This window comes from Silene latifolia, chromosome 11 (genome assembly GCF_048544455.1).
Source record: "Silene latifolia isolate original U9 population chromosome 11, ASM4854445v1, whole genome shotgun sequence".
NCBI classification, from domain to species: domain Eukaryota; kingdom Viridiplantae; phylum Streptophyta; class Magnoliopsida; order Caryophyllales; family Caryophyllaceae; genus Silene; species Silene latifolia.
The window spans coordinates 36,795,391-36,822,346 of record NC_133536.1 but is presented as its reverse complement, the minus strand read 5'-3'; the positions used below and the strand labels follow the sequence as shown (position 1 = coordinate 36,822,346).

The window sequence follows — 26,956 nt, the reverse complement described above, 5'->3', positions numbered from 1 at the left end:
TCAGTTTTCATTAAGTTGTTTTAAGACCAATTTTCGGAAATTCGGTTTTATGTGCTTATTATTGTGTTTTAATTGTTTATTTAGGTGAAGGATTGGAAGACGAGTTTGGGGACTCGTATATTATTGAAGATAGCGGATAGTTGCTAGTTAGGGTTTGGGTTTGAGGTGCTAATTGCTCTTTTTTCTAGCTTAAGGTAACATATTTCGAGTTACTCGACGGATTATCGTCACAATCTTTGTTGTTTTGGATGTTATGTGATTTTTGGTTTAAGTAATAATTTTCACATGTTAAAATATGGTTGCATGCATGCTTAATTTATGCCTTTTGGTTAGTTTAAGTTAGGATATTAGTAATGGAACGATTAATTAATGATTAGATGATGTTAAAACGAGTTAAAATGAAGAAAAAACGGAAAAAAAAAGAGGAATAGGGTGACGGGCAGCAGGCCGGCAGGCCGTGGCAGGCCCACGGCTAGCCCACGGCTGGCCCGGGTCGGTCCGTTGCTTGTTTCGCGGTATTCCAAGCTTTGTTCATCATTTTAGGTTGATTAATGTTATGATTAGTATAAGTAACAAGTGGGTAGTAATTTGAATTGAATCATTCTAGTAATAAAAAAAAATATGTTAATGGTAAAATTGTGCTTATAATAATAGTTATCACATGTTAGGATAGTTTACACAATGAAATTGTAATTCATAGGCTCAAAATGAATTTTATAGCGATAATTGTAATATTTTGTTGATTGTGCCGAAAACTGAGCCTTAGTCCCTTTGGTCGATGCGATGTCGATTAATTGAGTGATTGGTCACCGCAATTTGACCCGCACATCACGGGGGTGGGGTTGCGGGTAAAAATTCGGTTGAATGATTTAGATAATCGGCCTTTTTCTTGTTTTAGGCCATTTATCAAGCTTTAGTTCACATGTATAGCTTATTGAATTTAATAGTGTCTTGTTTTGTAGAAATGGCCCTAGATTCCCTGAAGCCTTTAATATGATTACTATTGTTAGAATTAGAAATTAGTATTGAGGATTCTGTTGGATTGTATGCTGTATATAGACATTTATATAGCCTTTCACATGATAGAATATTAGATTTTATGTTGGTAAGTAGGACTTTTTGCCCTCTTATGGTTAAGTGGGTGTCTTAAATGACTTGTGTGGTGAGTCTTGTGTGGTGTGGGCTAAAGTATTCAAGCTGGGACTAGCTGGGACTAGGTCCTAGGTGAGTATTTCGGCCTTCATCATAGATAGGTCTTTATAGTCTCTGACGAGTATATGTTCACTGCTTGATAGCCTTTGTGTTCCTGACTAGTGGATGTTTATCCAAGTTGGGGCATGACCTCAGTTACTTATTTTGTTAGTAAGTGGTCAGCTTAAGTACTAGCCAACCCTTCGGTGGTGTCCTTAGGGTACTCACTTCACTTTGTTTTAAAAAAAGTTGTGGGTCTTGGGTGCGGTGGTGTGTATCCGCATGTCTAGGTCTCCTTGTGATTTTAGGCTAGGGTTGTGTTGTCTCTTGGCCATGTTTTATTAATATTAACCGCTGAGCCAAGATACCGGTTCGATTACCTTCCCTACCTCGTGGTATAGACTCGAGTTACAAAGTGACTATTGACCGTACTAAGAACTTATGCATGTCTTTGATATATTGCCCTTTCTTGTTTGATGATTCTATGAATCATAGAGGGTGAGATGCAAGCCGGCTATGGTTGATAGAGTTTGGATTACAATTTGTTAAATGTTTCACATGTTAGTTTAGTTTGGTCAGTTTAGGGCTCATATGTTAGAATAATTGATAATTGAATTATTTATCATCTTGTTTACATGTTTTACTACATGTTACATTAATTTTGACGATTCGTGGCTGGGAGGACTCGAAGTTACTCCCCACTGAATTGTGGCTTTCGTGTTTGTATAAAATGCGATTGTGGGTTGTTGATTCTTTGTTGGGGTCACGGGCGAGCTAGTGAGCAAGGAACCTTGGACCTAGTTTAGCTATTCTTTTAGTAAACCTTTTCTATTTTGGTTTTGTATATAATTTGAAGGGACATATGTCTCCCTTTTCTATTTTGGGTTTGTATCTTTACTTTTTCTTATCATTAGCTATGTATGTATAGTAGTTCATCAGCTTTTGCAGGGTTGTTGACACTCTTCTTGAGTTGGATTGGTTGTGAATGGTTTAGGAAGAAAAATTTTTGAAATTGCAGGTTTTTGGACTAGTTGAACCATTTACAAACATATCCTACCAGTTTTTCTGTAGAATTTACGTATTTAGTTAAGGCTAGTTTTTAAGGGTGTCACATTCATCATCAAATCATGCAACTTACTCATGGCATCTTGAACCTCTTGCCATTTTCGGTTCATTTCTTCTTCAAGTTTTTCCTTAGCCTCTTTTACCGGCTCTTCTTCCTTGTCAAGCTTAGGGTCACGTACCCTCTTTTCTTTCTATTTCTTCCTCCATCTTTTTGGCTTCTTCTTCTCGGATTTTGGCTTTGGCTTGGAAGGAGAATCGGTGCAAGGAATCATTGCATCAATCTTCTTTGGGGTCTCTGTCATCAAGCATCTCAACATTGAGGTTCATGATGTTGTCACTTTTTTCCTTCCTTTCTTGATCCTCCATATGGATAAAACCATTTCCCAATAGAAGAGTTTCAATTTCTTCCAAGCTTGTGTCAAAACTATGAACATCATATTCTTTCTCACCACTCCTCAACTCCCCAAGTATGGCAAGTTCAAATTCATCGACTTCCATTTCCCAAGTCTTGCCCTTTTCCCCACACTTGTCTTTAGCATTCGCTTCTTATTCAAGGAATTTAGTCGGTGGCTCATCATCAACTATCGGCTCATGACCAATCAAGAGTTCCATGTTCTCATCTTCATTCTCATGGAGTTCTAAAGTTTCCACGACAAACATGGTTTGAACCACGGTTTTCTTTGAAGCATGTGGTAGCTTGAATTCAACTTTTTTCTTCCCGACTTTGAATGATAATAGTCCCTCTTTGACATCTATGGTAGCTCTTCCCGTGGCTAAGAATGTCCTACCAAGAATGACACGAGAGTGTCTTCCCATAGGGATGTCCAACACAACAAAATCGGTAGGAATTGAAAGCTTACCAATTTGTATCGTGATATCTTTGAGAATCCCAATTGAAGATTCGATTGTCCCATCGGCAAGTTTGATTGTAATGGAAGTGCGGACTAAGATTGAAACATTCAACCTCTTCACAAGGGTAAGTGGTATGACATTGACACTTGCCCCTAAGTCACACAAGGCACTATCCACCTTTTGGTCACCAACGGTACATGGAATTGAAAAACTCCCAGGGTCATCAAGTTTGACGGAAATTTCTTTAGATTTTACCACATTGCACTCCTTACTTGAGGCATCAAGCTCATGGTCACTAATGTCCACTCTTCTAGAAATGAATTCTTCAAGGAATTCGGAGTAATGAGGCATCTCCATCAAAGGTGGATTGGAGGTCTCCATTTTTATTACCAAGTCCATAAATTTGTCATACCTTGAAGTATCATTGGCCCCTTCTTGCTTGGCCAAAGAGTGTTCTTCTACCATGATCAGCTCTTCTTTTTCCGGGCTCCTCTCAACTTCTACCATCACATTTGGTGCTTCCACAATTTCTTCAAGCTTAAATTCTTCACTCATAGTGGTTGGTGTAGCCATAACCATCTCTCCCTCATCCGGGTCGACTTCAACATCCAAGCTTGTACCATGAATTGTCATTATTTGCTCAAGCACAAAGCTTCCCATGCTCTCTTTTTCGGGCTCATGGTCAACTTCTTGGAATGTTTCCATAGCCATGGAAAAGGGAGTAGTGTATGATAACTCATCTTGACTTGGCAAACCATATGACTTTTCTCTTTCCTCTTCAACTCCCACCATGATAGCATTAACTTCCTTTGCCTTTATAGGGTCCCTTGGATTTTGCCCTTGTCTTAGAAATCCACCCGGTGGTCTTTGAGGATTTATGAGAGCTTGAGAAGCCACCTTAGCTTCAAGATTCTTGATTTGTTGTTGGGTATTACTTGCCAAATCCGCTATCAACTTCACCAAGTTGTCATATTTAGCATCTTCTATTTGGTTGAAAGGTTGGTTGAAAATTGGAAGAGTAAAGTCATATCCTTGATCTCTAAAGTTAGAAGTTTAGTTGTTCCCTTGGTAACCTTGGTTAAACCCGTGATTTTGTCCTTGGTTATACCTTTGGTTATTGTTGTATCCTTGATTGAATCTATTGTTGTTGTTCCATTGATTGAATCATTGACCAAACCTTTGGTTGGCTTGGTTTTCTTGGTAAAAATTTTGATTACCTTAGTTCCCTTGGTTACCCCCATAATCTTGGTATGTTTGAGGCTGGTTGGCAAAGCATTGGTTTGATCCTTGGTTGTTGATGAATGAGGGCCTATGTGGACGGTTAGAGAAATTGTTAAATGCTTGAAAAGCATTCACCTCTTGCACATTGTTCCCATCAAAGTTGTTATGATGGTTATTTGCACATACTTCATAAGTGTGACTCATCCCTCCACATGACTCATATGTTGATCTTTGCGTCACTTCCTCCATGGATGGTCCATGAGAAGTGGTAGTTTGATTTACTTGGTTCACTTGCTTCTTCTTACTCAAATCTTCATGCTTTTTGGTGAGTATATCAAGCTTAGCATTAGTCTCCACATTCACTAAGAGTTCGGGAGGGTGCTTATTTCTTCTCAAGATATTCACTCTTGTGCCATAATTTGCCTCGGAGTCCACAATTTTCTCGATTAGAGTCGTGCCCTCCTCATCACCCAAATGATCGAATATCCCTCCCACGAAGGCATTCACCATTTCTTTTGTTCTTGTCAACAAGGTTTATAAGAAGGTTTGGGCGACATACCAATCCGGAATTCCATGGTGAGGGAAACTAGCGATAAGGTCTTGATATCTATCCCATGATTCACCCAAGGATTCTCCATCCTCTTGTTGGAAAGTGTGGAATTCATTTTGAAGCATGTCAGTCTTGGATGATGGATAGTACTTGGCTATGAATGCCTTGGCTAAAGCGTCCCAAGTTGTGAATGTGTCGGAGGGTGAACATTCAACCGTCAGTCTGCTTTACCCGTCAAGGAGAATGGGAACAACATCATCCCTAGTGTATCTTCGGATACCCCGTTCTTTTTCATCATAGAGACTTTTATCTTGAACTTTTTTAGATGAGCATGAGCATCTTCTTCAATTTGTCCTCCGAACAAGTCTCTTTCAATCAACCCCACTTGGGCGGGGTGCATCTCAAAGTTGTTGGGAGCCAATGTGCCGAAATTAATTGGGTCACAAGCATCATTGTGGTTAAGGCGATTGTGGTCTAGTAAAGCCATTGGAGGTGGTGGGTTTAGTATTTGAGGGTGTGGTGTTTGAGGTGGTGTAATTGGGATTTGAAAATTGTGGAAAGGATTTTCTAGTGAAGAATCAATGATGTCGTTTGGTTGTTGTGGTGGTGTGTCTTCAATAGTAGGTTGGGTGGATGAATTTGCTTGGTTCGAAGTGGCTTGAGTGGAGGTTCTAACTCTTGCAATAGTCTTATTCCTTAAGGCTCGAAAAAGCCTTTCGGAGTCGGAGTCAAAAAACAAAGCTTGATGGTTCCTTCTAGGCATGCACTTGACAAACCGTAAGACTCCTAGTGCTTTTACACACTAGGGTAAGGCAAAAATCACACACTCTACAAGAAACACACAACTACTAAAGCAAACAACAAGTAACTAAGACTAAAGCTAAGACTTTAACTAGCTAAGCATAACCTAACACCATCCCCGGCAACGGCGCCATTTTGATAGGAGGGTAAAGTCGTCACACCCTTATCAAAAGTAATTTATAAAACCCAATTAAAATGTAGTATTTAATCGGGGTCGAACACAAAGATGGTGGGGGTTAGATACTTGGTTTGTTTAAGTCTTTAGTTCATTCGAACAAATGATAGGGGTTGATTAATTGTAAACTAAGATGCAAACGAGTTAAATAAAATTAAACTAAATGTAGTTGTATTCAATTAATGGGAGAACTAGAGTCTTCAGGTTAACTTGGGTAGGAGGGCATAAAACAAGATTAAAACAAGATATGGGTGATGACAATGGTCAAGGAATTAAGACTAATTTCCTAGTCACTTTATGTTCATTAACAAGTTGTCACTTAATTAAGATGAACTCAGCACTAACATGACATATAGACCTTCCAATAGCATAAGCACCAAGACAAGTCAAACATGTCAAAGAAAGGTTCAAACTTTCATTCAAACGATTCTACGAAGACTTAATATGAATGAGAACAAGACCGATCGATCTACGAATCATAGCATAAAGACCATCCAATAGCATAATGCACCAAGATAAGTTAAACATGCTAATCAAAGACTCAAATTTTCGTTCAAACATTTCATCGGGCACTTCATATGCATGAAAGTAAATGCCAAGTAATCACCCAATTCCAAATGTTAATAACCCAATTTTACACCCATTAATGACCCAAGATCCCCCTAAACTCTAGATGAGACTACTCACACATGTACATGGATAAGAAACTACCAACAATTTCCAACAAAATACAAACAAGCATGATAAAGATTGTAACTTTGAGTGAATAAAAATTAACCAACATAAAAGATGTAAACTAATGAAGTAAATGTAAACAAAAGATGAGAATTATACCAACTAAGAGGAAATGAACAAGTTTGGATAATAATGGAAGGATTCTTCAATTCTCCAAATACAACCCAAAATTTAAATGTAAACTAATGAAAGGAGATGAACTTGGATAAACTAGAGAATAATTACACTAATATTAAGTAAAGATTACAAATTTAATTGAAAAAATATTGAGAGAGGAGAACTATTAGGGTTTTACAAATGTTGAGAGGAGAAAATAATCTAAGATAAGGTAAACTAATTCTATTTGGTAGTGTCTAAGGTAAGGTCATGTATACTAATGTGAGGTAAGTGAATTTATACTCTACTTTAATAATAATAATAATAGTAGTAATCTAATACTAATAATACTAATAATAATTATAATAATAATAATAATCTAAACCTCCCTCACCTTCCACCCAAATACACGGTACTTGAACAAAAAAAAATGGGAAAAGGATTAAACAAAACAAAAACAAAACAAAGGGACGGAATCAACGGACAACAAGCAGCATATGTTCTCCCAGCCTGTCCACCGTCCGTCGGTGGATGACCGGCAGGGAATCCCCTTGAAAAAAGAGGTTGAATTAATAGGGTGTGTGATCCGGTGAGGTGACAGGCAGACGGTTGACCGGCGGAGGATCCATTTGAGATCTGTACGAGTTGGGAGTCGGCCTGCCGGTGGCCGGTGAGGGACCGTCTGGGAGTTCTCTGAAACAAAAGGGGAATATTTCATGTATTTCCAGCCGGTAATGAGGGCGGCAGCCGGTGGGCCATCTGGGAAACAATTGTTTCCAATTTTGATGATGAAGCATGATGATATAAATGAGTCGTGGTTGCTGTTGTGCTGTGTATTATTGTATGATGACGATGAAGCAGAGGAGAAGGCGAGATGCATGGGACGTATTGATGTTGGGCTATTGGTTTCACGGGGGCTGATTGATAATGGTGATGTAGCATGGTTGAGCATGATGGTGATGATGGTAAAATGTAATTAGTGTGTGAATAGTGGCTGGTGATGAAATGATTCGGGGGAATTGAACTCGGACTTTTATCCCGAGTTCGGGATTTGCAGCCATGGTTGAACGAATTTGCAGGAGGTTGATGGTGGTTAATGGTGGAATGGTGGTTGTTGAGCTGCTGAGAATTCGAGTCAAGGTGATTTTATGTTGATGCATGGGGCAGAGCTGATGGTGGAAGGATGTCAGGTTAAATGGTATTAATGGTGACGAGATGATGGCTACAATTTGGAATCGGGTTCCGGTTCCGAATTTGCGTGTTTGGGTTGCTTGATGTTGGAGTGCAGGAACAATGGTGGTTTGTTGTAGTGATGATGCAGGGGTGAAATGGGATGGTGATGATGGATGTGCGACTGTTTAAGGTGTAAGTGAAGAGGAGGTCGAAAATGGAGATGCGGATGTTGCACGAAAATGGTGCTGTTGATGAATGGTGGTCGTGGTGATGATGAAACATGGTGATGGGCCAAAAATGGTGAAGGTGGTGAATGATGAAGATAAAGGGGACGGATTTGACTTTGGTAAAGTCAAATGGTCAACTTTGACTTTTGCTTTAATGAGTATTCCAAGTCTCAACTTTTCAATTTGATTCCGTCTCAACCCGTCTCATTACTCAGCCTTACTTTCCCGTCTCACCTACACATTAAATTAATAAAATAATATTAATACGAATATTATAATAATAATACGACTAAATATTAAATATGATTAAGACGGTTAATTATTATAAATTAGTAAATAAATGAGCTATTAAGTCGATTGAAGGGCACAAAATTCGAGTCAAATAAAGGATTAAATATGGGGTAAAATGACAATAAAATTATACTTATCAATCACCTTCCCAAATAATCAAAAACCCTACAATTTAACCCCAAAAAACCCTACTTAACCCTCAAAGCCCTTCATCCCCAAAAGAATGCAACTTTAGATCCTAATTTATTAGAAAACCCTAATTTCAACCATTGTATTAGAATAGAAGAGGGAAAATTGCATAAGAGTAATTGTCGTATTATTGATAATCGCTCGTGTCTGAAACAATTACAAGGATATCGCATTTATACTAGTCTAAATCTGAAGATAATAATTGTATCTTTTAATAGTAGTAGCATAATATACTTTAGGGTTATTTCATATGAATAATCCATCATATGGGTGGCCTGCTTAAATTACTTCATCCTTTAAGTAATTCGAATTTAATCCCTCCTATCACCCCTTCCTTCCCAGAACACACTAGAGTGACCGACAACCTAAACAACAGGTTACCTTATGTTTTTAAGGGTTAATAAACATCTTAGTTTTTTCGCATAATCCGAATTTACACTATGAGTGACCTTTTTATAATACTCTCAACTATATTCAATCTCATAATAATCCGAACTATTAACAATTCTCATACGTCCACTCCTCCGACGCCTACTCCCTCCATTCTCCTATCCTCTTTTCTCTTCTTCTCTCAATTCCAACCTTATTAATGGAAAATCAAACCCTGCAAATAAATAATTGTCTTAACCTGCATAACAAACTAAAGATGTAAAATCAATCCAGAACAATCAAAACTTGAATCAAAACCAAAATGTCATAATCCGCAGCAACAATGCAACAACAGTATCACCCTCTTCGATCACCTCTCCAAAAAAATCCTTACCTTCAAAGACCCCACCACACTGCCACCATCAAACTAAGACGGCAACAACAACAATCCTTGAGCCACCTTCTTCGGTGACCGAATATTCTCCATATTCATATTCTAACATTCTCATCAACTCAATTCTCATCACACAGTAAAGACAAGCCACGAGACAAATTTGGGGAACGGGGCAAGCGGTGTATGTTTTTGGGTTATCCACATAGCAAGAAGGGATGGAAGGTATATGACTTAAGGGAAAGATGAATGTTTTTATCCCATGATATAGTTTTTTTCGAACATGTTTTTCCGTATTATGCACCGGGTAATGAAGGTAATTTACACAACAAAAGTGGTGCATTAGAAAATTGTTTAAATGAAGATAGCCTGGTATTTTCTGATTTGAGCAACGATGATGTTGAGGGTGTTGGAGCTTGTGTCCTCCACAAATTAGTGTGATAACATTTGTAAATCTCTTACAGGTTCACAAGGGTATACTTCGTATTTAATCAGTTCATTAATGATTACCTAATAACGGTTGGCTTGCTAGAAAGTTTGACGTTATTATCATACAGATGACGGTGATCAACTGGTCCCTAAAAGTCACACCTAAAGGATGTGTTTGAGAGATGTGGTTATGGAAATGTAATCACATTGATGCCTTATATGACTAAACAGTTAGTCAATGTGTTGATGGGACGATTATTTAATGCCGATTAAATAATATTAGCAGAGACGAATTAACTGTCAATTCGTAAACTGAATATAATAAGTTGTATTTAATTAATGTATATAATGTTAAGCTTGGACGAATTAATATGTTAATTCGTAATTAAATGTAATCGGTTATATTTAATCAACAAGATGAATGTGTCATAGTGGTAATAGTAAGGGTACTCAAACCAAGAGGTTATGGGATCGATCCTCACTAATGACAATTTATATTTAACACATTTTATGCATTTTTGGAATAACCGAAAATAAGGAAATTATACTCCTTATTATTTCGGTATTTGGGCCGAAAATTAGGAGAATAAAAATCCACCCTAATCTTCCCTCATACACGGTTTAAGAGGAAGAGAGGAGTAAATTTTCTAACCTAATTTTTCAACTCATTCTTGCCTCTCATCTCAACAAAACACAAAACCCTAATTTTACAGAAAATTTGAGGGATCGATTCTAGCATAAGAACAAGGGCATATCTCATATCGTCTTGGGCGCAACTGATAGGCGAATATCAACTTTGATATTGTTCTTAAGCTTTGGAGAAAAATGGGACTTAGAAGCTAGTCTCATTGCCAAAAGGAAAGAAACCCATTGGTTGTAAATGGGTTTATAAGGTTAAATACAAGGCAAATGGGACCGTGGAGAGGTACAAGGCCCGACTAGTCGCTCAAGGATTCACCCAAGTTGAAGGAGTGGATTACCATTAGACCTACGCACCCGTAGCCAAGATGACCAGCGTGCGGTGCCTGCTTGCAGTGGCGGTAGCTAAGAGGTGGATAATTGAGCAACTAGATGTCAATAATGCGTTTTTACACGGAGACTTAGAAGAAGAAGAAGTATACATGAAAATTCCACAAGGTTTTGAGAAGAAGGGAGAAGGCAAAGTATGTCAATTATTGAAGTCGATTTATGGTTTAAAACAAGCTTCCCGGAATTGGTTCGCTAAGCCAACGACTTCATTAAAAAGGTACGGTTTTGTTCAGTCATTAGCGGATTATTCATTGTTTACATACAATAAAGGGGGCTTTTTCATTGGCGTTCTAGTATACGTGGATGATATGATCGTTGTTAGCAACGATACTGCAGCGTGTGGTTCATTCAAGAATTTCCTCAACAAAAGCTTTGGCATTAAAGATTTGGGACGCCTCAAATATTTTCTAGGGATCGAAGTAGCCCACGGTACAGGAGGATTGTTTCTAAATCAACGAAAGTATGCCTTGGGTATCATAGAAGAGACGGGTATGAAAGGATCAAAACCGGCACATACTCCAATGCAGCAACATGATCGCCTAGCTTTAGCATCCGGATATGGGTTAAAGGATGTGATGAAATATAGGAGGCTAATTGACAGATTAGTTTACCTCACAATCACGCGACCTGACTTGGTTTACTCGGTACACACATTGTCGCAATTTGATAATGAACCTCGTAAAGAACATTGGGAAGCAGCGTTACGGGTGGTTCGTTACATTAAATTGAATCTGAGTAAAGGGATAATGCTCAAGAAAGACGCGGATTTACAGTTGCGTGGCTATTGTGACTCCGATTATGCGAGTTATCCTTTGACAAGACGATCTTTGAGCGGTTATTTTGTGTCATTGGGGCAATCACCGGTGTCTTGGAAGGCAAAGAAGCAAGTGACAGTGGCTAAGTCGACGGCGGAACCCGAATATCGGGCAATGGGTGCAGCCACGAGTGAATTGATATGGTTAAAATCGTTTCTTGCTTCATTGGGTGTGTTTCATTTGAGGCCTATGAGGTTGTATTGGGATAATCAGGCCGCCATTCATATTGCTAAGAATCGATTGTCATTTTGTTCGACAATATCTAGTCGATAATACTATACGCACGTTTCATGTCAAAAGCAATAAGCAAATCGCAGATCTTTTCACTAAAGCGCTAGGAGGTGACGCGTTCGAACATTTGCAGTACAAGTTGGGACTTGGACTGCCAAGTGCTCCAACTTGAGGGGGGAGTGAAAGAAATAATATTGAAAGATATTATTCCGAGAATGTATATAGTAAACTTGTTATGCAAGACGTATATTTGTATCTTAGGCAAGTAGATTAGGAGATCGTTTTCATTGTTGTTAGTTGCCTTATTAGAAGATCTTGTGTATCTTTTTCTTCCTGTATATATGCACCTCATATCGTATGAATGAATAATAAGAAATCATTCACAATCAATTCTCTTCGTCTTCACTGTTTCACATTGGCCATGACGTAGACAACCCCATCGATCCTGCTGGATTCTTGTTTCATCAATTCACAGTTTCGAAACAAGTTTTTGATGTTTCTCTTTATTCATTCCAAAACTGGGTATGGGCAAGATGGAAGTGTTTATTAGATGGCACCCTCCGCCGCATGGTTGAACACTTTTAAATACCGACGAAGCTTCCAAAGGCAACCCGGGACAAGCAGGGAGTGGAGGTATATCTCGGGATGAAACGAGAAATTTCATTGAGTCCTATTACTTTTCGTGCAGATTTTTTTCATCAATGCGGGCTGAACTTTTGGCGTTGGTGTCGGGATTGGAAAGAGCTAAACAATTAAACATTGACAAGCTTCTTATTCACATGGACAATAAGCCATGTATTCGACTCATCAAAGAGGATCAGTTAACTAACAATAGTCTCCGTGCTTTGGTTAAATATGTAAGGACCTTATTTTTTGTATAGCAATTGGTCGGTAAAACTAGAGCACAGTTACCGAGAAGCTAATCGAGCGGCGGATTGGGTAGCAAACCAAGAAGTTAATCCAAGCTTTGATGTCACTATAGTCAATCTACCTTTGCCAGAGCTTCGTACGATACTGCGCGAGGATATTCTTGGGGTGACTTTCCCCCGTGTGGTAGTTCCTTAGCTTTCGGGGTTCGACCTTCATTTGTACCAAAAAAAAAAGTTTTAATTTGCACGGATAATTGGCTCAACTAAGATTTATACGAGTATTTTACGTTAATTTGTCCCGGCCCAACTAATAATCTGCCGATCATCATTATCACTTCCAAGAGAGTTTCCAACATCTGGAGTTCGAATCCCACAAACCATAAAACCACCATATAAAACACTGAATTGTCAAACTCTACTGCGTTTCCACTTTCAACTAACCTCAAACCTCTGCAACAATGGCGGTCACCCACCTACTCTCACACTCAACAACCTTAAACCCTAAACTCCAAAACCCTAAATCCCCAATTCTCCCCAAAACCACCTTCATCACCTTCCCAAATAATCAAAAACCCTACAATTTAACCCCAAAAAAACCCTACTTAACCCTCAAAGCCCTTCATCCCCAAAATACTGCAACTTTAGATCCCAATTTATCAGAAAACCCTAATTTCAACCACTGTTTCTCTAAAAAGGAAGATGGGTATTTGTATTGTGAGGGAATTAAGGTTGAAGATGTTATGGATAATGTTGAAAAAAGACCCTTTTATTTGTATAGTAAACCCCAGATTACTAGAAATGTTGAGGCTTATAAAGATGCTTTATTAGGTTTGAAATCTCCTATTATTGGTTATGCTATTAAGGCTAATAATAATTTCAAGATTTTGGAGCATTTGAGGGGTTTGGGTTGTGGTGCTGTTCTTGTTAGTGGTAATGAGCTTCGCCTCGCTTTAGCTGCTGGTTTTGATCCTACTAAGTATGATTTCTGTTTTGATCATGTTGTTTTCCTTCGCTTTAGCTGCTGGATTTGATCCTACTAAGTATGATTCTTTCTTTTTTGATCATGTTGTTTTCGTCTGCAAAATCTCATTTGAGACCGTCTTAAGCTGGTCTATGCTATGTGTCATTTAAGTTGGGACATTGTGTAAAATACATGCTGTTTTGTTGTTCAATTGTATTTATGGAATATTAGCTAGCTTAGCTGATAAAGCGTTTTGAGTGCATGATGGGTTTTGTGTAAAGATAAGTGTTTAGCTTGCAGTTTGAATCGCTGTAGCGTGTTCATCTTTCTGAGTTGATATCTTGATGGACAGGTGTATCTTCAATGGAAATGGGAAGCTGCTGGATGATTTAGTGTTAGCTGCTGAAAGTGGTGTTTTTGTGAATGTTGATAGTGAATTTGACTTGGACAATATTGTTTCAGCTGCTAAAATCTCAGGAAAGAGAGTCAATGTCTTGCTACGTATCAATCCCGATGTTGATCCTCAGGTATGTTATTGTGCAGTTGTGCTGTTCCTTACTCCGTAATACATACATGGTTCCAAAATCCTAAGATGGTAGATAATAAAAGTGCTTGGAGACTTGAAGTCAGAAAGGATAGGTTAGAATTTTTACACTGAGGAAGCTGGAAAACTGGAACCCTATTCTCAGCGAACTCTGCCTTGCCATTTCTGTGATTTGCTTTACTGCTTCATCTCTTCCTTTGTTTCCTTGAGTATTTTAGGACACGCTCGTTTTCATAATGTGATCCCTGTTTCCTTCCCTAAATCGTTTCCTATCTCGCTTCTCCCACTAGGCTGGCAGCTTGTGTTATCCAGCTTGTAAAAGCAAGCTGACTAATGTGGGTGAGATTGTGAAATATATATACGTATTTCTGCATCTCCCTTGTGCTAGTTAATCATTTTTCATAGACTTCTCGCCACATTACGTGCAATTATCACTCATCCATATCCGAGCATCGGGCAGCATCGTGGAGGACATGGTTATTATTTTTAGTTAGAAATGAAGAGTATTTATCGCCCGGAGTTTGGGGTTTGAATGTTGATGATCCATCGATGCTGGGGTGAAGTTTCTCATAGGAAGTTGAACATTTGTGGAATAACAAAATGTATCTTAGTGCCTTTTTATTTGATTTCTTACATACTGTTAAGTATTGCTTGTCATTTATAGGTCCATCCTTATGTTGCCACCGGAAACAAAAGCTCAAAATTTGGAATTCGAAACGAGAAATTACAGTGGTTTCTAAATGCTGTCAAGGCACATCCTAATGAGCTGAAGCTGGTCGGAGCACATTGCCATCTTGGGTCGACAATTACCAAGGTATAGGCAAGTCACCTCATACTGGTAAATCGTAAATTTGTCTAGGTGTTGCATTACAAGAATGATTCCCTGCATGCACTTGAATATATATGATGATCTTCTGGAACTTAGACTGTCAAGTATCACTGATGTCTCATTTGCCCATTTTACACTTTACAGCCGTGTACTCAGCTAGCCGTTTCTATCTTATGTGTGTCATAGTTCTCATTGAGACCACCGGAGGATAATAATGTTTGTCGATTTTTAATGTCAAATTTTTTATTTCCTTATCCTGTGTTAAGCTCCCCTTCTACCCCATGCATATTGTCCCCAGTAAATTTCTGTGGTCAACTTTGATGTACAATTTGTAACAATGTATGATAATCATAGCTATTTATAAGTGATACTCGTGTAAAATTAGTATTTGTAAATCATACATCGCAAACAATTTGTCGAATGAGTACAATATAAATGGGATGAAGGGAATATTGATAGTGTAACAGTTTTAAAAACCTTTTCTTACTCCCCCGTTGCCTATTTCAGGTTGATATATTCAGGGATGCTGCTGTACTTATGGTGAACTACATTGACCAAATTCGTGATCAAGGTTTTGAAATTAGCTACTTGAATATTGGTGGTGGCTTGGGCATAGACTACTATCACGCAGGCGCTGTTCTACCAACACCTAGAGATCTAATTGACACAGTTCGAGAACTTGTCCTATCACGAAATCTCAACCTTATCATTGAACCTGGGAGATCACTCATAGCAAACACTTGTTGCCTGGTTAATCGCGTCACTGGCGTCAAAACTAACGGCACCAAGAATTTTATTGTGATTGACGGGAGCATGGCAGAACTTATCCGTCCAAGTCTGTATGATGCTTATCAAGTAAGTTCTTTGTGAAAATGTTCTCATCAATTTAAAGGCAACTCATGCATTGGGTCTTGTAATTCTTCTTTATACTTATTCTCATTTATTTATATGTTAATAACCCCAATTTTGGTTGAAATTATGATTTCTTGTCGGTGGTGTATTAAGTGCTGGTATTTTTTTTTTTTTTTGCAGCATATAGAGCTGGTATCTCCAGTTCCAGCAGATGCTGAGGTATCCACCTTTGATGTGGTGGGCCCGGTCTGTGAATCGGCAGATTTCTTGGGGAAGGAACGCAAGTTACCCACTCCTCCAAGGGTAATATTCTTGGCTTAATGTTACTAGCTGCTTTAATGTAAAACACAAGATTATGAATTCATAGTTCTAGTATTTGAAACTTGCAGGGAACTGGATTGGTAGTTCACGATGCAGGTGCCTATTGCATGAGCATGGCTTCCACCTACAATCTCAAGATGCGGCCACCTGAGTACTGGGTATGATTTATTATGTATTCATGGTCATATTATTTTCTTGGTGCCCTCATTTAGCAAATGTTTTTCCCTGTTTCTGGAAGTAACCTACGAAACTACCATAGTTTTTTTTTTTTTTTTTTTTTTTAAACTCTCTCATTTATTTCTATCATCAATAAGATATCAAAATTAGCCCCACCACTTACTCATCCTCGAGAAGGTTATTTTTTTTTAAAAAAAAAGATATTGGTGGGAGGCCGTGGAAGAATCTGGTACACTGAGAGAGAATTTCTGATGTGAATACGAATCATCTTGATGAAATAATTCTCGAAACAAGCAACCAAGACAACCCGAGTCACCAAGCATGGATCGGTTCGAATAAGAGTCGAGAAAAGTGCATGATCACCCGCCAATGGGACGGGTAAAACCGTGTGGAGCAAGGGATGGACCTCGAAAATGGGCAAGACCAAATGCATGGAATAAGCTCACCTAGTTTTTGTCATAGCCTAGTTTTTACAAAGGTCTTACCTAGTTTTTGGTTTAGTCTTGCCTAGTTCTTCCACATAGCCTAGAATTCACAACAAGGCATTAAAGACTAGCCTTGGGCATCAAGGATTTCGGCCTATATAAGGCTTGTAGTCCTCATTTGTTTATCATCCAATTTTGAAGTAAAAACTTGAGAGTATTCTCTAAAACTTGTCTTGTCTTCTTGTGTTGTTACACGAGTAGTTTGGCTTAAGAGGTCGAAACGCGATTTCGCACCTTGCTTGAACGAGGGACGTGATCCTAAGTTTAAGTCGGATTGTTTGACGAGTATCAAACAATTCACCCATTGGCGTAGCTATAGGTCTAGCTACGACAAATATCCCTTCCTTTTCATTCAAATCTCGCTACGAATATACGGATTGATCGGGTTGCACCTAGTGCATTCGGATCCTTCGTCTATTTGCTAGTACAAGTTAAGACTTCCGCTTGCGATTCACATCAATTGTGGTATCAGAGCTTCGGCTCTTGATTTCCATTAATCGAGACGATCCAAGGGTCTTGATTTCTTCGCAAAAAAAAAAAAGTTACTGTTCACGTCCAGTACTGTTCACGGTACTATTCATCAAAAAAAAAAAAATATGGATCCCAACAATCCTAATTTCCTTCAAAGTCTTATAGAAGCACTACAAAATCTTTCGGAACTTAGTCCACGTGGAACACCACGTCGAGGTGAACAAAGTCGAGAAGAATTCAAAGTAAGTGAACTACCCGAGTTTGTGGGAGGCACGGATCCCGAGGATTACCTCGAATGGGAGAGGAAAATTGAACGGATGTTTGAGTTCAAGGACCTGGATGACGCGAAATGCTGCAAGTACGCTATTCGAAGACTTAGTGGAGGGGCTTCACTATGGTACGAGAGTTTGAAAGCAAGGCGTGCTCGCGCTGGAAAAAAGAAATTATCATCTTGGGATTCTCTTAAACGCAAGTTGCGTAAGAAATATGTTCCAGCAACTTATACGCTTATGACTTATCGTAAGATCGCCAATCTCAAACAAGGGAGTCCGACGAGTAGTGTTGGTGAACCCAAGTCGGCTGCCACCCCTAGTTCCACGGCAAGAACGCCCGATTCTAAGGAAACAAGTCTCTCCAAAGTACGATGTTTAAAGTATCCGGGGTTTGGGCACTATCAAAGCGCGTGTCCAAATGAACGATTGAATACCTTGAGAGACGCTGTTGCTTATCGGGAGGAGATGTTTGATAAGGAGGAACGATTGAGTGATGCGTTCAATTTCGAAGAAAGAGAAAAGGACGAGATTATAGAGCCATTGAGTGATAATGATCAAATTAAAGATGTGATTGAAGATGACATATTTGCCAACTTGGATGAACCTCATGCGGGAGGTACTTCTTTATTTGATCCAAATCTACCAATTGTTTTTGATGAAGAATTGGAAGAAGTTTATGATGAAACTCTCATGGAAGAAAGTGATCATACAAGTTATGACGATGCAACTCAAGATAATCTTAATCTTGTGCCAAACTCGGATGAGGAATTCAGGGATGTCTTTCCCAAGGAACTACCCACTGGTTTACCATCTATTAGAGGGATCGAACGCCAAATTGATCTCATTCCCAAAGCTTCGTTACCGAACAAAGCGGCCGATCGATGCAACCCAATGGAAACAAAAGAGTTGCAACGACAAATGGAGGAGCTAATGGATCGAGGCTATGTTCATGAAAACCTAATTCCATGTGCCGTCCCTACTCTACTTGTCCCAAAGAAGGATGGGACGTGGCGAATGTGCATTGATAGTCAAGCCATGACCAACATAACTATCAAATATCGTTTTCCTACCCCAAGGCTTAACGACATGCTTGATGAGTTACATGAGTCCGAGATCTTTTCTAAGATCGACTTCTCCTAGTGATTATCACCAGATGCGAATGAGAGAAAGGGATAAGTGGAAAGCCACGTTCAAGACTAGACATGGGTTGTACGAGTGGACCGTCATGCCATTCGGATTGACCAATGCTCCAAGTACTTTTATGCGACTCATGAACGAGGTACTCAAACCTTTCTTGAGCAGATTTGTTGTCGTCTATTTGGATGACATTTTGTGGTACTGATCGGCGAGGAAGAACATTTCCTACACCTTCGAGAGGTGTTCGACATACTTCGAGGGCAGAAACTCTATGAAAAGAAGGAGAAGTGGTCGTGGTGGGTCGAGAGTGTCATCTTTCTTGACTATATGGTATCTAAAGAGGGGGTTCCGGTTGATCAAACCAAAATTGAGGCAATCAAGTCGTGGCCTACCCCTAAGTCCATCACGGAAGTCCAGTCATTTCGTGGACTTGCTTCGTTTTATCGAAGGTTTATTCGGAACTTTAGTACCATCACTAGTCCCATCACCGAGTGTTTAAAGAAAGGAGCATTTGTATGGACCGCGGCCGCTCAAAGGGCCTTCGAGACGATAATTCAAGAGTTTTGCGAGGCACCGTTGTTGGCACTTCCAGATTTTACCCAACCATTTGAGGTGGAGTGTGACGCCAGCAGTATTGGAATTGGTGTCGTGTTGGTACGAGGAAAGAAGCCCATCGCATACTTTTCCGAGAAGCTTGGTGGTGCTAGACTCAACTACCCTCCGTACGACAAAGAGTTCTATGCGATCTACATTAACAGGCAGCAGAATTTGAATTCAAGACATGCCGAATGGGTGGAGGTCCTACCAGGAGGCGATCACATTAATTTTGATTCTCAAGTGAAAGAACCGTATTGATCACCAATTGATAAATACATTGATGAGAAGCTACATGGTGGGAACTCTAATTTCTTATTGAAGTCAATTTTCATGGGAGCTCATGATGATCTTGTTGCTTCGAGCAACCATTATTTGGATTTTGGTAGAATTGTGCATGGAAGGTGGTGGGAAGGAAATCACAAGAAAGTAAGGCAAAAGCAAAGATGGCACAAAATGGTTGTGATTGACAATACTCATTACAAATTCAAATCACCGCAGAGGGATAAACATAAAAACTACATTGAAGATGATGAGCAGAAGAAGAGATCAACGAGGTGCGTAAACTGCTTCATGTTCTTAATCAAGTTTGAATCTAACTTCCAAATTTGTTTTGATCCCGGTGGCATCAAAGATGATTCGACTACGTGTTCGGGCTTGTTCGGATTTATAATATTCATCTTTGATCCCGGCATACTTAGGCAAGAATTGAGGACAATTCCTTTCAAAGGGGGAGGAATTGATGTGAATACGAATCATCTTGATGAAATAATTCTCGAAACAAGCAACCAAGACAACCCGAGTCACCAAGCATGGATCGGTTCGAATAAGAGTCGAGAAAAGTGCATGATCACCCCTTGATGGGACGGGTAAAACCGTGTGGAGCAAGGGATGGACCTCGAAAATGGGCAAGACCAAATGCATGGAATAAGCTCACCTAGTTTTTGTCATAGCCTAGTTTTTACAAAGGTCTTACCTAGTTTTTGGTTTAGTCTTGCCTAGTTCTTCCACATAGCCTAGAATTCACAACAAGGCATTAAAGACTAGCCTTGGGCATCAAGGATTTCGGCCTATATAAGGCTTGTAGTCCTCATTTGTTTATCATCCAAGTTTGAAGTAAAAACTTGAGAGTATTCTCTAAAACTTGTCTTGTCTTCTTGTGTTGTTACACGAGTAGTTTGGCTTAAGAGGTCGAAACGCGATTTCGCACCTTGCTTGAACGAGGGACGTGATCCTAAGTTTAAGTCGGATTGTTTGACGAGTATCAAACAATTCACCCATTGGCGTAGCTATAGGTCTAGCTACGACAAATATCCCTTCCTTTTCATTCAAATCTCGCTACGAATATACGGATTGATCGGGTTGCACCTAGTGCATTCGGATCCTTCGTCTATTTGCTAGTACAAGTTAAGACTTCCGCTTGCGATTCACATCAATTTCAGGGGGTGTTTGGTTGGAGCTTTTGGAATGGATTGGAATGGATTCAATCCATTCTAATCCATTCTAGTGTTTGGTTGGGTGATTTGGAATGGAGTTAGATACCCAATGGATTCTAACTCCACCCCAACCCCTTGGAATCCCATACCCACCTTCCTACCTTGGATTCAAACTCCATTTCCCCCTTCTATAATTTATGGTGAACCAAACAAGATTAGGCAAGTATGGATTTAGAACCCCATACTACTATACTATCAAACTCCATTCCATTCCATTCCATTCCAACTTGTTGAACCAAACGACTCCTCAATAAGTGAACGGTAAATAGAACCCTGATTTATGGTGGTTGCAGATTTCTTTTTTTTTTTTTTTTTTTGGTGCAAACAGGGCAGTTTGATGTTGTCAAGTTTCATAGTCATGTTATTTGTGAAATACTATTCTTCTGTTTTCGAGTTTGTATCTAGATAGCAACTTGCGCATTTTAGATTCTAGACTTGAGAGCCATCCTACTCACATGATCAAAAATAAAGAGGTTACGAAAAACACATTAATGGGTATAGAAAATTGGTGTCTCGATAACCAGTGAGGCACCGTCTTTCCAAAGTCTTTGTGGTTCAAAAGTTCACTGACGATGTGCTTGGCTAATCACTTTGGAACTGTGGTGCTTTGGGCTTGTTTCGCAATTGAGACATACGGTCTTACTTCTTTAATGAAAATTTGATCTTGGTTATTGATTAAAGTTTGTCTGGTGTGAAATACTTGTATACTAAGAACTGTGCCGAATTTGTTACTGTCTTAGGTTGAAGAAGATGGGTCAATTGCGAAAATCCGCCATGGTGAAACATTCGAAGACCATATGAGATACTTTGCTGGTCTCTAATCTGCCATTACCGGCTTCAATCCATCTAATAATTTGCTAATCTACCTTGTGTAGCTTTTTTTTTTGTTTCTTTAAAAACGACATTTTTTTTTGTTCAATTGTAGAAATGACATTTTTGAGGTTCTGAAATCTAATGTCATTCAACAGGACCATACGACACTCGTCATAGAAGAATTAAAAACGTAAAGAATAAGTTGAGACGTGGAAATACATCTCAACGACGGAATATTTTTACGGATTGTGAGGAGGCTCTACTCTCAATTAACCGAATTAATATTCACATTCCTTGATGTGGGCATACAGTGCAAAAGAAATGCTTATATGCCCACGCAGATCCAACACGGTGCATCTACCAGGAGGTGATGTCAGAAATTAAGAATGAGCAGAACAAAATATTCCTGATTTAATTCTCTTTGCCGGGTATTTTATGGCTCATGGATACCCCAAAATTCGAACATATTCTAGCATTAAATAAAATGAATATATTTCGTTATAGAACAAAATATATACGAGTAGCATTGATGTGCCACCATTTGTTTGCCGACGTTTTTACGTCATGAATTGTTGTTCATGCTCACTATTACGCATCCATTCCACTATCTTGGCTTCATACCAAATAATCTAGAACTAGCATATGCTTGGATTCTACTTTCTAATTGTTTTGTTTTATTGTTGGTGGAAAGACATGCTAACAAATATCAGTAAATTCCGATTTTAGAAGAGTTTCGATCATAGCGCGCAAGTTTGAGTTGAAATTTCTAATTTCTTTTTATGGATGGCTAGTTCGTTTTGACTTTTGAGAGAGATTTTTTACCTCTACTAACTTTAAATCCTAGTTTTATCAAATTATGACTAGACATGATGAGCAGGTCAATCGGGTTAAGTTCACGTCGGGTCAATTCGAGTTCGGGTTGTTAGTGTTTGTAGGAATTCAGGCCAAATGTGGGTTGTTGTCAAGTTATTTGGGGGAAAACAGTCAGTATGTGATAATAAACATTCAAGTCAGATTTGAGTCCTCAATTCGGCTGTGAGTCGGGTTCTTCACAGTGGCGTAGCTAGAAAATTTGATCAGCGGGGTCTTAACGTAAATTTAATAACCACCCATAAAATAGAGTGGTCTTGTATGGTCAAAAATCAGTACAACGTACATATGCCGGTATACGGTACGGTAAATCTACAAAAACTTGTGGGGTTTTAAGACCCCATTGCTCATAAGTTGGTTACGCCACTGGTTATTCTGGTCAGGACATTCGAATCGAGTCAGTTTTGTTAGGTAATATTGGGATTTTGATGTGACAAGCTAAGAGCCTAAGATCATGGAGTATACTAGTATAGTATACAAGGACTATATAAAGACTAATTTCACCATTTTGCTGAATAAGAATTTACATCTTTTCCCCTGCATATCCAATTGTATGAGCTATTTATGGAGATGTGGCCATACAAAGGTATCGAGTGCGCCGATACAAGTTGGTTCCTACTCCGTATCTTTTTCTCAACTTCATACAGGAGAAAAAAAAAATCAAGAGAAGAGATTAGTTTAAAGTGGATACTAGATTTACAAGTCACACCCTTATAATTATAATTAAATTATCTGTAGGTGTAAAGTCTATTTCATTAACACAAGTTAATTAAAATATTTGTTTAAGAAATATGTTAGATGCATGCATGATTCTCCGTAAGTGGCTTATTATTTTATGATGATATGCCCTTCTGTGTTGTGTTTATTTGATTGGTTAATTTATTTGGTCTAGCCATCAGCAATATAACTTTGAGTTATAGGAATGTAGCTCAAACTTAGGGGTGATTGATATCTCTTATGTTACCTTAGTTGTGTCTCTTCGGCCGCCTGTTATTTTGGTCGGAATTTCACTTCACTTTGGGTTTTATAAGTTTAGTTTAATTCTATTTTAATCTGTTCATTTTAGATAACTTCAGATTTTACATCTTATGCTTAATTCACTACTTTAGAGAGTTTCAGTCCAAAACAACCGGGTTGTCCTCTCTTCCTCCCATTACGACCAGCCTGACCAGACAGAAAAGGTCCAAAGGATGTCTAATTAAGTGGTATATTATGCTTCTCGAAACCTTATCTTAAGCCTCTACTACATGAGTTCTGCGGCCTCAATTGTCGTCTAAGCTTTGATCAAGATACACTGCAACTAGCTCGATCTCCCCTCACTATAAATTCCTTCTTTCATCACTAGAGTTAGTACGAAAATGTAACTTATTAGATAAAAATACTTTTCACTTCACATAGAGAAATCTAGTATTTTCTATTTTACCCGCCTAAATAGATAAACAGTATCACACACTGAGAATATGAAATGCACGTCACTCGAACGTCATTTGGGTCAACCTTACTCTTTTTCAATTTCAGGATCAAATAATAAAGTTATACTGTAGCAAATGATTTAAAATGACGACATTGATAAAAATTGCAGGTTCGGATCTCATTCCCTCATATTCTACCGAGGTTCCGTTGTAAAATCTTATTTACAAACCCATCAACAAAATAATAGGCTTCTAGCAGCCACACTCCACCCCACTTAAGCAAAATTCTTTATACTCCATCTACTCGTCTTTGGTGCTGAAATAACAATTATCAACATGATAACTTTCTAAGCATAAACATCCAAATTTTCTAACCACCATTGGGCAAGTAATAGTATATCCTGTTTATTCATTTACCTTTTTTTTTTACGTCTTATTTATTTGTTTATCTTTTTATATTGAAAATGATATTTATTGACAAGTAATTCGATCAATCATTATGTGTATACTCGTAGTTTCCATTTGTCATCCAATGGTTATGCCAAAAACAAAGGTAAACAACCGGGACCGAGGGAGTGTACAAACTTCAATTCAAAATTGTAAGAGTATCATGTTACTAGGAAATTTGCCAGGAAAAGTAAACTTGTCACATATACTTAAGCTTAAACCTGTTTAGGCAAACTATAGTACAACTAATTAACAAGCAAAAAACTTGATTTCCTGAGAAAATCTTACACATCTATACAAAACATCACCACCTTAACTCGACACTATTCCGTAAGGACCATGATAGGGCCCCCCGGTTACGAGGTCACCCTCTCAAATACCCTTATGTGGTCCATCATTAATAGACGCTACATGTTATATATGAGAGGGTGGTACTCACTACAGGTCAGGTCACGCACTGACGCCATCTCATTTTCCAGTCCGTAATATATCTTCATAATTTTCTTAAATCCCTATAAAATCCTCTTCTTCTTCCCTTAAAAACCTTTGTTGCTTAGCAATAAAGTCTTCTATAGTCCTCCTGAACTGATCATTACTCATATGATCTTCAGGGTAATGACTTTCCTTAGCATCTTTAATGCAACATTTACAATTCTTCTTCACCCGCTTAATTTCGGTGTTTGATCGTCGTAGATTGCAAGGATTTGTCTCCATTTTTTCTCGCGTTATTGTTTCCGATTTGCTCCTATGATAAATCTTTATAACTTGATGTTCGGGTGTTGAAAATATCGTCGCCATGATCTTGTTCTCCTCTGTTACGGCCGTCCCCTGATTATTGTGCTTCAACTTAATACTCGTATTATTCGTCGTGCCATACGTAGAAATTTTGGGTGTTTTCATGTTATCTTTGTTGGAGAAATGTCCGTGATTGATAAAAAGAACTATCACTATTACATTACCTATAACAAACACAAATTGAGGACTTGCAAAGATAAGAGATATGTTACTCAAATATTCGTTTAAAAGCTTGAATATTGCTAAGGGTAATTGTAAGGACACCCTAGATATTACTGCAAGAACAAGAAAAATTTCGAAAACTCGAAAAAAGTTTGTGATTTTTCTTAGTTTTTGGTACCTTAATTTGATTGCATTTGCCTTCTCTACTTTGATGTGGTTGATGTCTAAGGGATTCATTTATATTAATATATTATATATCTACTAGGGTTTTGAGAGGATAACAAAATAAAATAGACTTCAAGCAAACTTTTGAAAATATTGTGATTTTTTTCTTGAAAATTTTTGGATTTTAAAGAATTGATCAAAACATTTTTGGATGAGTTGTGAGTTTGGATGTTTAGGAGGGTGTTATTATGATTGTTTGTTGGAAGTGGAAGGGGAGTGAGTGGAGTAGAGGACTATTTAAAGGCCAAGGTGTTAAGAATGGAGTAGAGGACTATTTAAAGGCCAAGGTGTTAAGAAAGGAGTTGAGATCGCCTGTTTCACTTTTGTGTCTTATCAGTGTTCTATTATTTTTGTTTTACGACATATTATCCTTTACCTAATAGAAATGGTATGTAGTCATTTTTAATAAACTAATGATATGTCATAAAAAGAGATAATAGAGAAAAGGGCACAAGATGAAATATAAAATAAGACAGATCGATCCGCTATGGAAGGAAATTGGATTAGTGAAGTAGGAGTAAGTAGTAGTTTTGGTTTAATTTTTAAAATTGTAAAGTGGGAGTATAATAGAATAATGAACATTGGTTCACTTTTTGGTTTGTGACTTGCTTCATAAGTGCATTATCTTCCATTTCTTTTAGATTTTACATACTCGTAGAAGATACCTTCACTATAGGTTTCCTTTTATTTTACTTGTCAATCATTTCAAAGATAGTAGATCCGTGTGAGAAGCATTGAGCTGAATTAACTTTTTGGATATCCGTATTCCTTTCATTCATTTGGTTATAATATGTAATTGACATTCAAATCTACATATTGATATACAAATATGCATCAACTTATAAGCACGTAATTCCCTTTCTATAACTCATTTTGCGATGTTAATTGAATGAAATAGAGAGATTACTATATTATACTACACAAATTCTCATTTGTGATGGATAAAATCCGTCAGAAACTTGTGACGCGAGATAAGGGGCAAGTGGGAGGCGCAAGTGGAAAAAGATTGTGAGAGGTCACAAGCTTGTGACCGTCACAAGCAAGACGGACTGTACATACTAGGATAATAATTTGGTCTCCGTACTTTTTAATTTGTGCACAAGAAATCTTTAGTATAGGATACATATGTTGTTAATATGAATTTTTAGTTCAACTACATCAAATGTAGTTCAACTCAGTTTAATTCAGATTAATTCAGATTTATTAAGTTAATTAACTTTAATTCACGAGTAAAATTAATCTAAAGGCTTCAGAACAAGAATTTTAATGGTAAATAGTGATGTCTATGTAAACTCTGATTTTTTTAGGAACTTGACATTTATCTTGTTTCGGGCATATATTCATCCTCAACGCTGTTATAGAGAACAATTATTGTTGTAAGCAAGACTTATTGT

At 38.2% G+C, this 26,956-nt stretch overlaps 2 protein-coding genes and 1 non-coding gene across 3 annotated transcripts; 2 read left to right on the top strand and 1 right to left on the bottom strand.

Moving 5' to 3' along the window:
• The first annotated feature begins 4,897 nt into the window (after nt 1–4,897).
• LOC141616092 (small nucleolar RNA R71) lies at nt 4,898–5,004 on the top strand. The gene has a single exon (XR_012530465.1). It is a non-coding gene; the product is annotated as a small nucleolar RNA R71 (small nucleolar RNA).
• Nucleotides 5,005–13,016: 8,012 nt separating this feature from the next.
• Nucleotides 13,017–21,811, top strand: LOC141611527 (diaminopimelate decarboxylase 1, chloroplastic-like). The gene is made up of 7 exons (XM_074430083.1): nt 13,017–13,675; nt 14,013–14,187; nt 14,869–15,018; nt 15,541–15,888; nt 16,066–16,188; nt 16,275–16,364; nt 21,579–21,811. The coding sequence occupies exons 1-7, from the start codon at nt 13,158–13,160 to the stop codon at nt 21,657–21,659; spliced, it is 1,485 nt and encodes a 494-aa protein (XP_074286184.1). The 5' UTR covers nt 13,017–13,157; the 3' UTR covers nt 21,660–21,811.
• Nucleotides 21,812–24,489: 2,678 nt separating this feature from the next.
• LOC141611526 (uncharacterized) lies at nt 24,490–25,817 on the bottom strand. The gene has a single exon (XM_074430082.1). The coding sequence runs from the start codon at nt 25,572–25,574 to the stop codon at nt 24,885–24,887; it is 690 nt and encodes a 229-aa protein (XP_074286183.1). The 5' UTR covers nt 25,575–25,817; the 3' UTR covers nt 24,490–24,884.
• Nucleotides 25,818–26,956: the final 1,139 nt, after the last annotated feature.

Bases quoted from the DNA above. Each gene is read 5' to 3' on its own strand.
- LOC141611526 (XM_074430082.1), bottom strand. From the start codon at position 25,574: ATGAATCCCTTAGACATCAACCACATCAAAGTAGAGAAGGCAAATGCA.
- LOC141611527 (XM_074430083.1), top strand. From the start codon at position 13,158: ATGGCGGTCACCCACCTACTCTCACACTCAACAACCTTAAACCCTAAA. The intron at 13,676-14,012 runs GTATGATTTCTG...CTTGATGGACAG, and splicing joins GCTGGTTTTGATCCTACTAA to GTGTATCTTCAATGGAAATG. The intron at 14,188-14,868 runs GTATGTTATTGT...TGTCATTTATAG, and splicing joins ATCCCGATGTTGATCCTCAG to GTCCATCCTTATGTTGCCAC.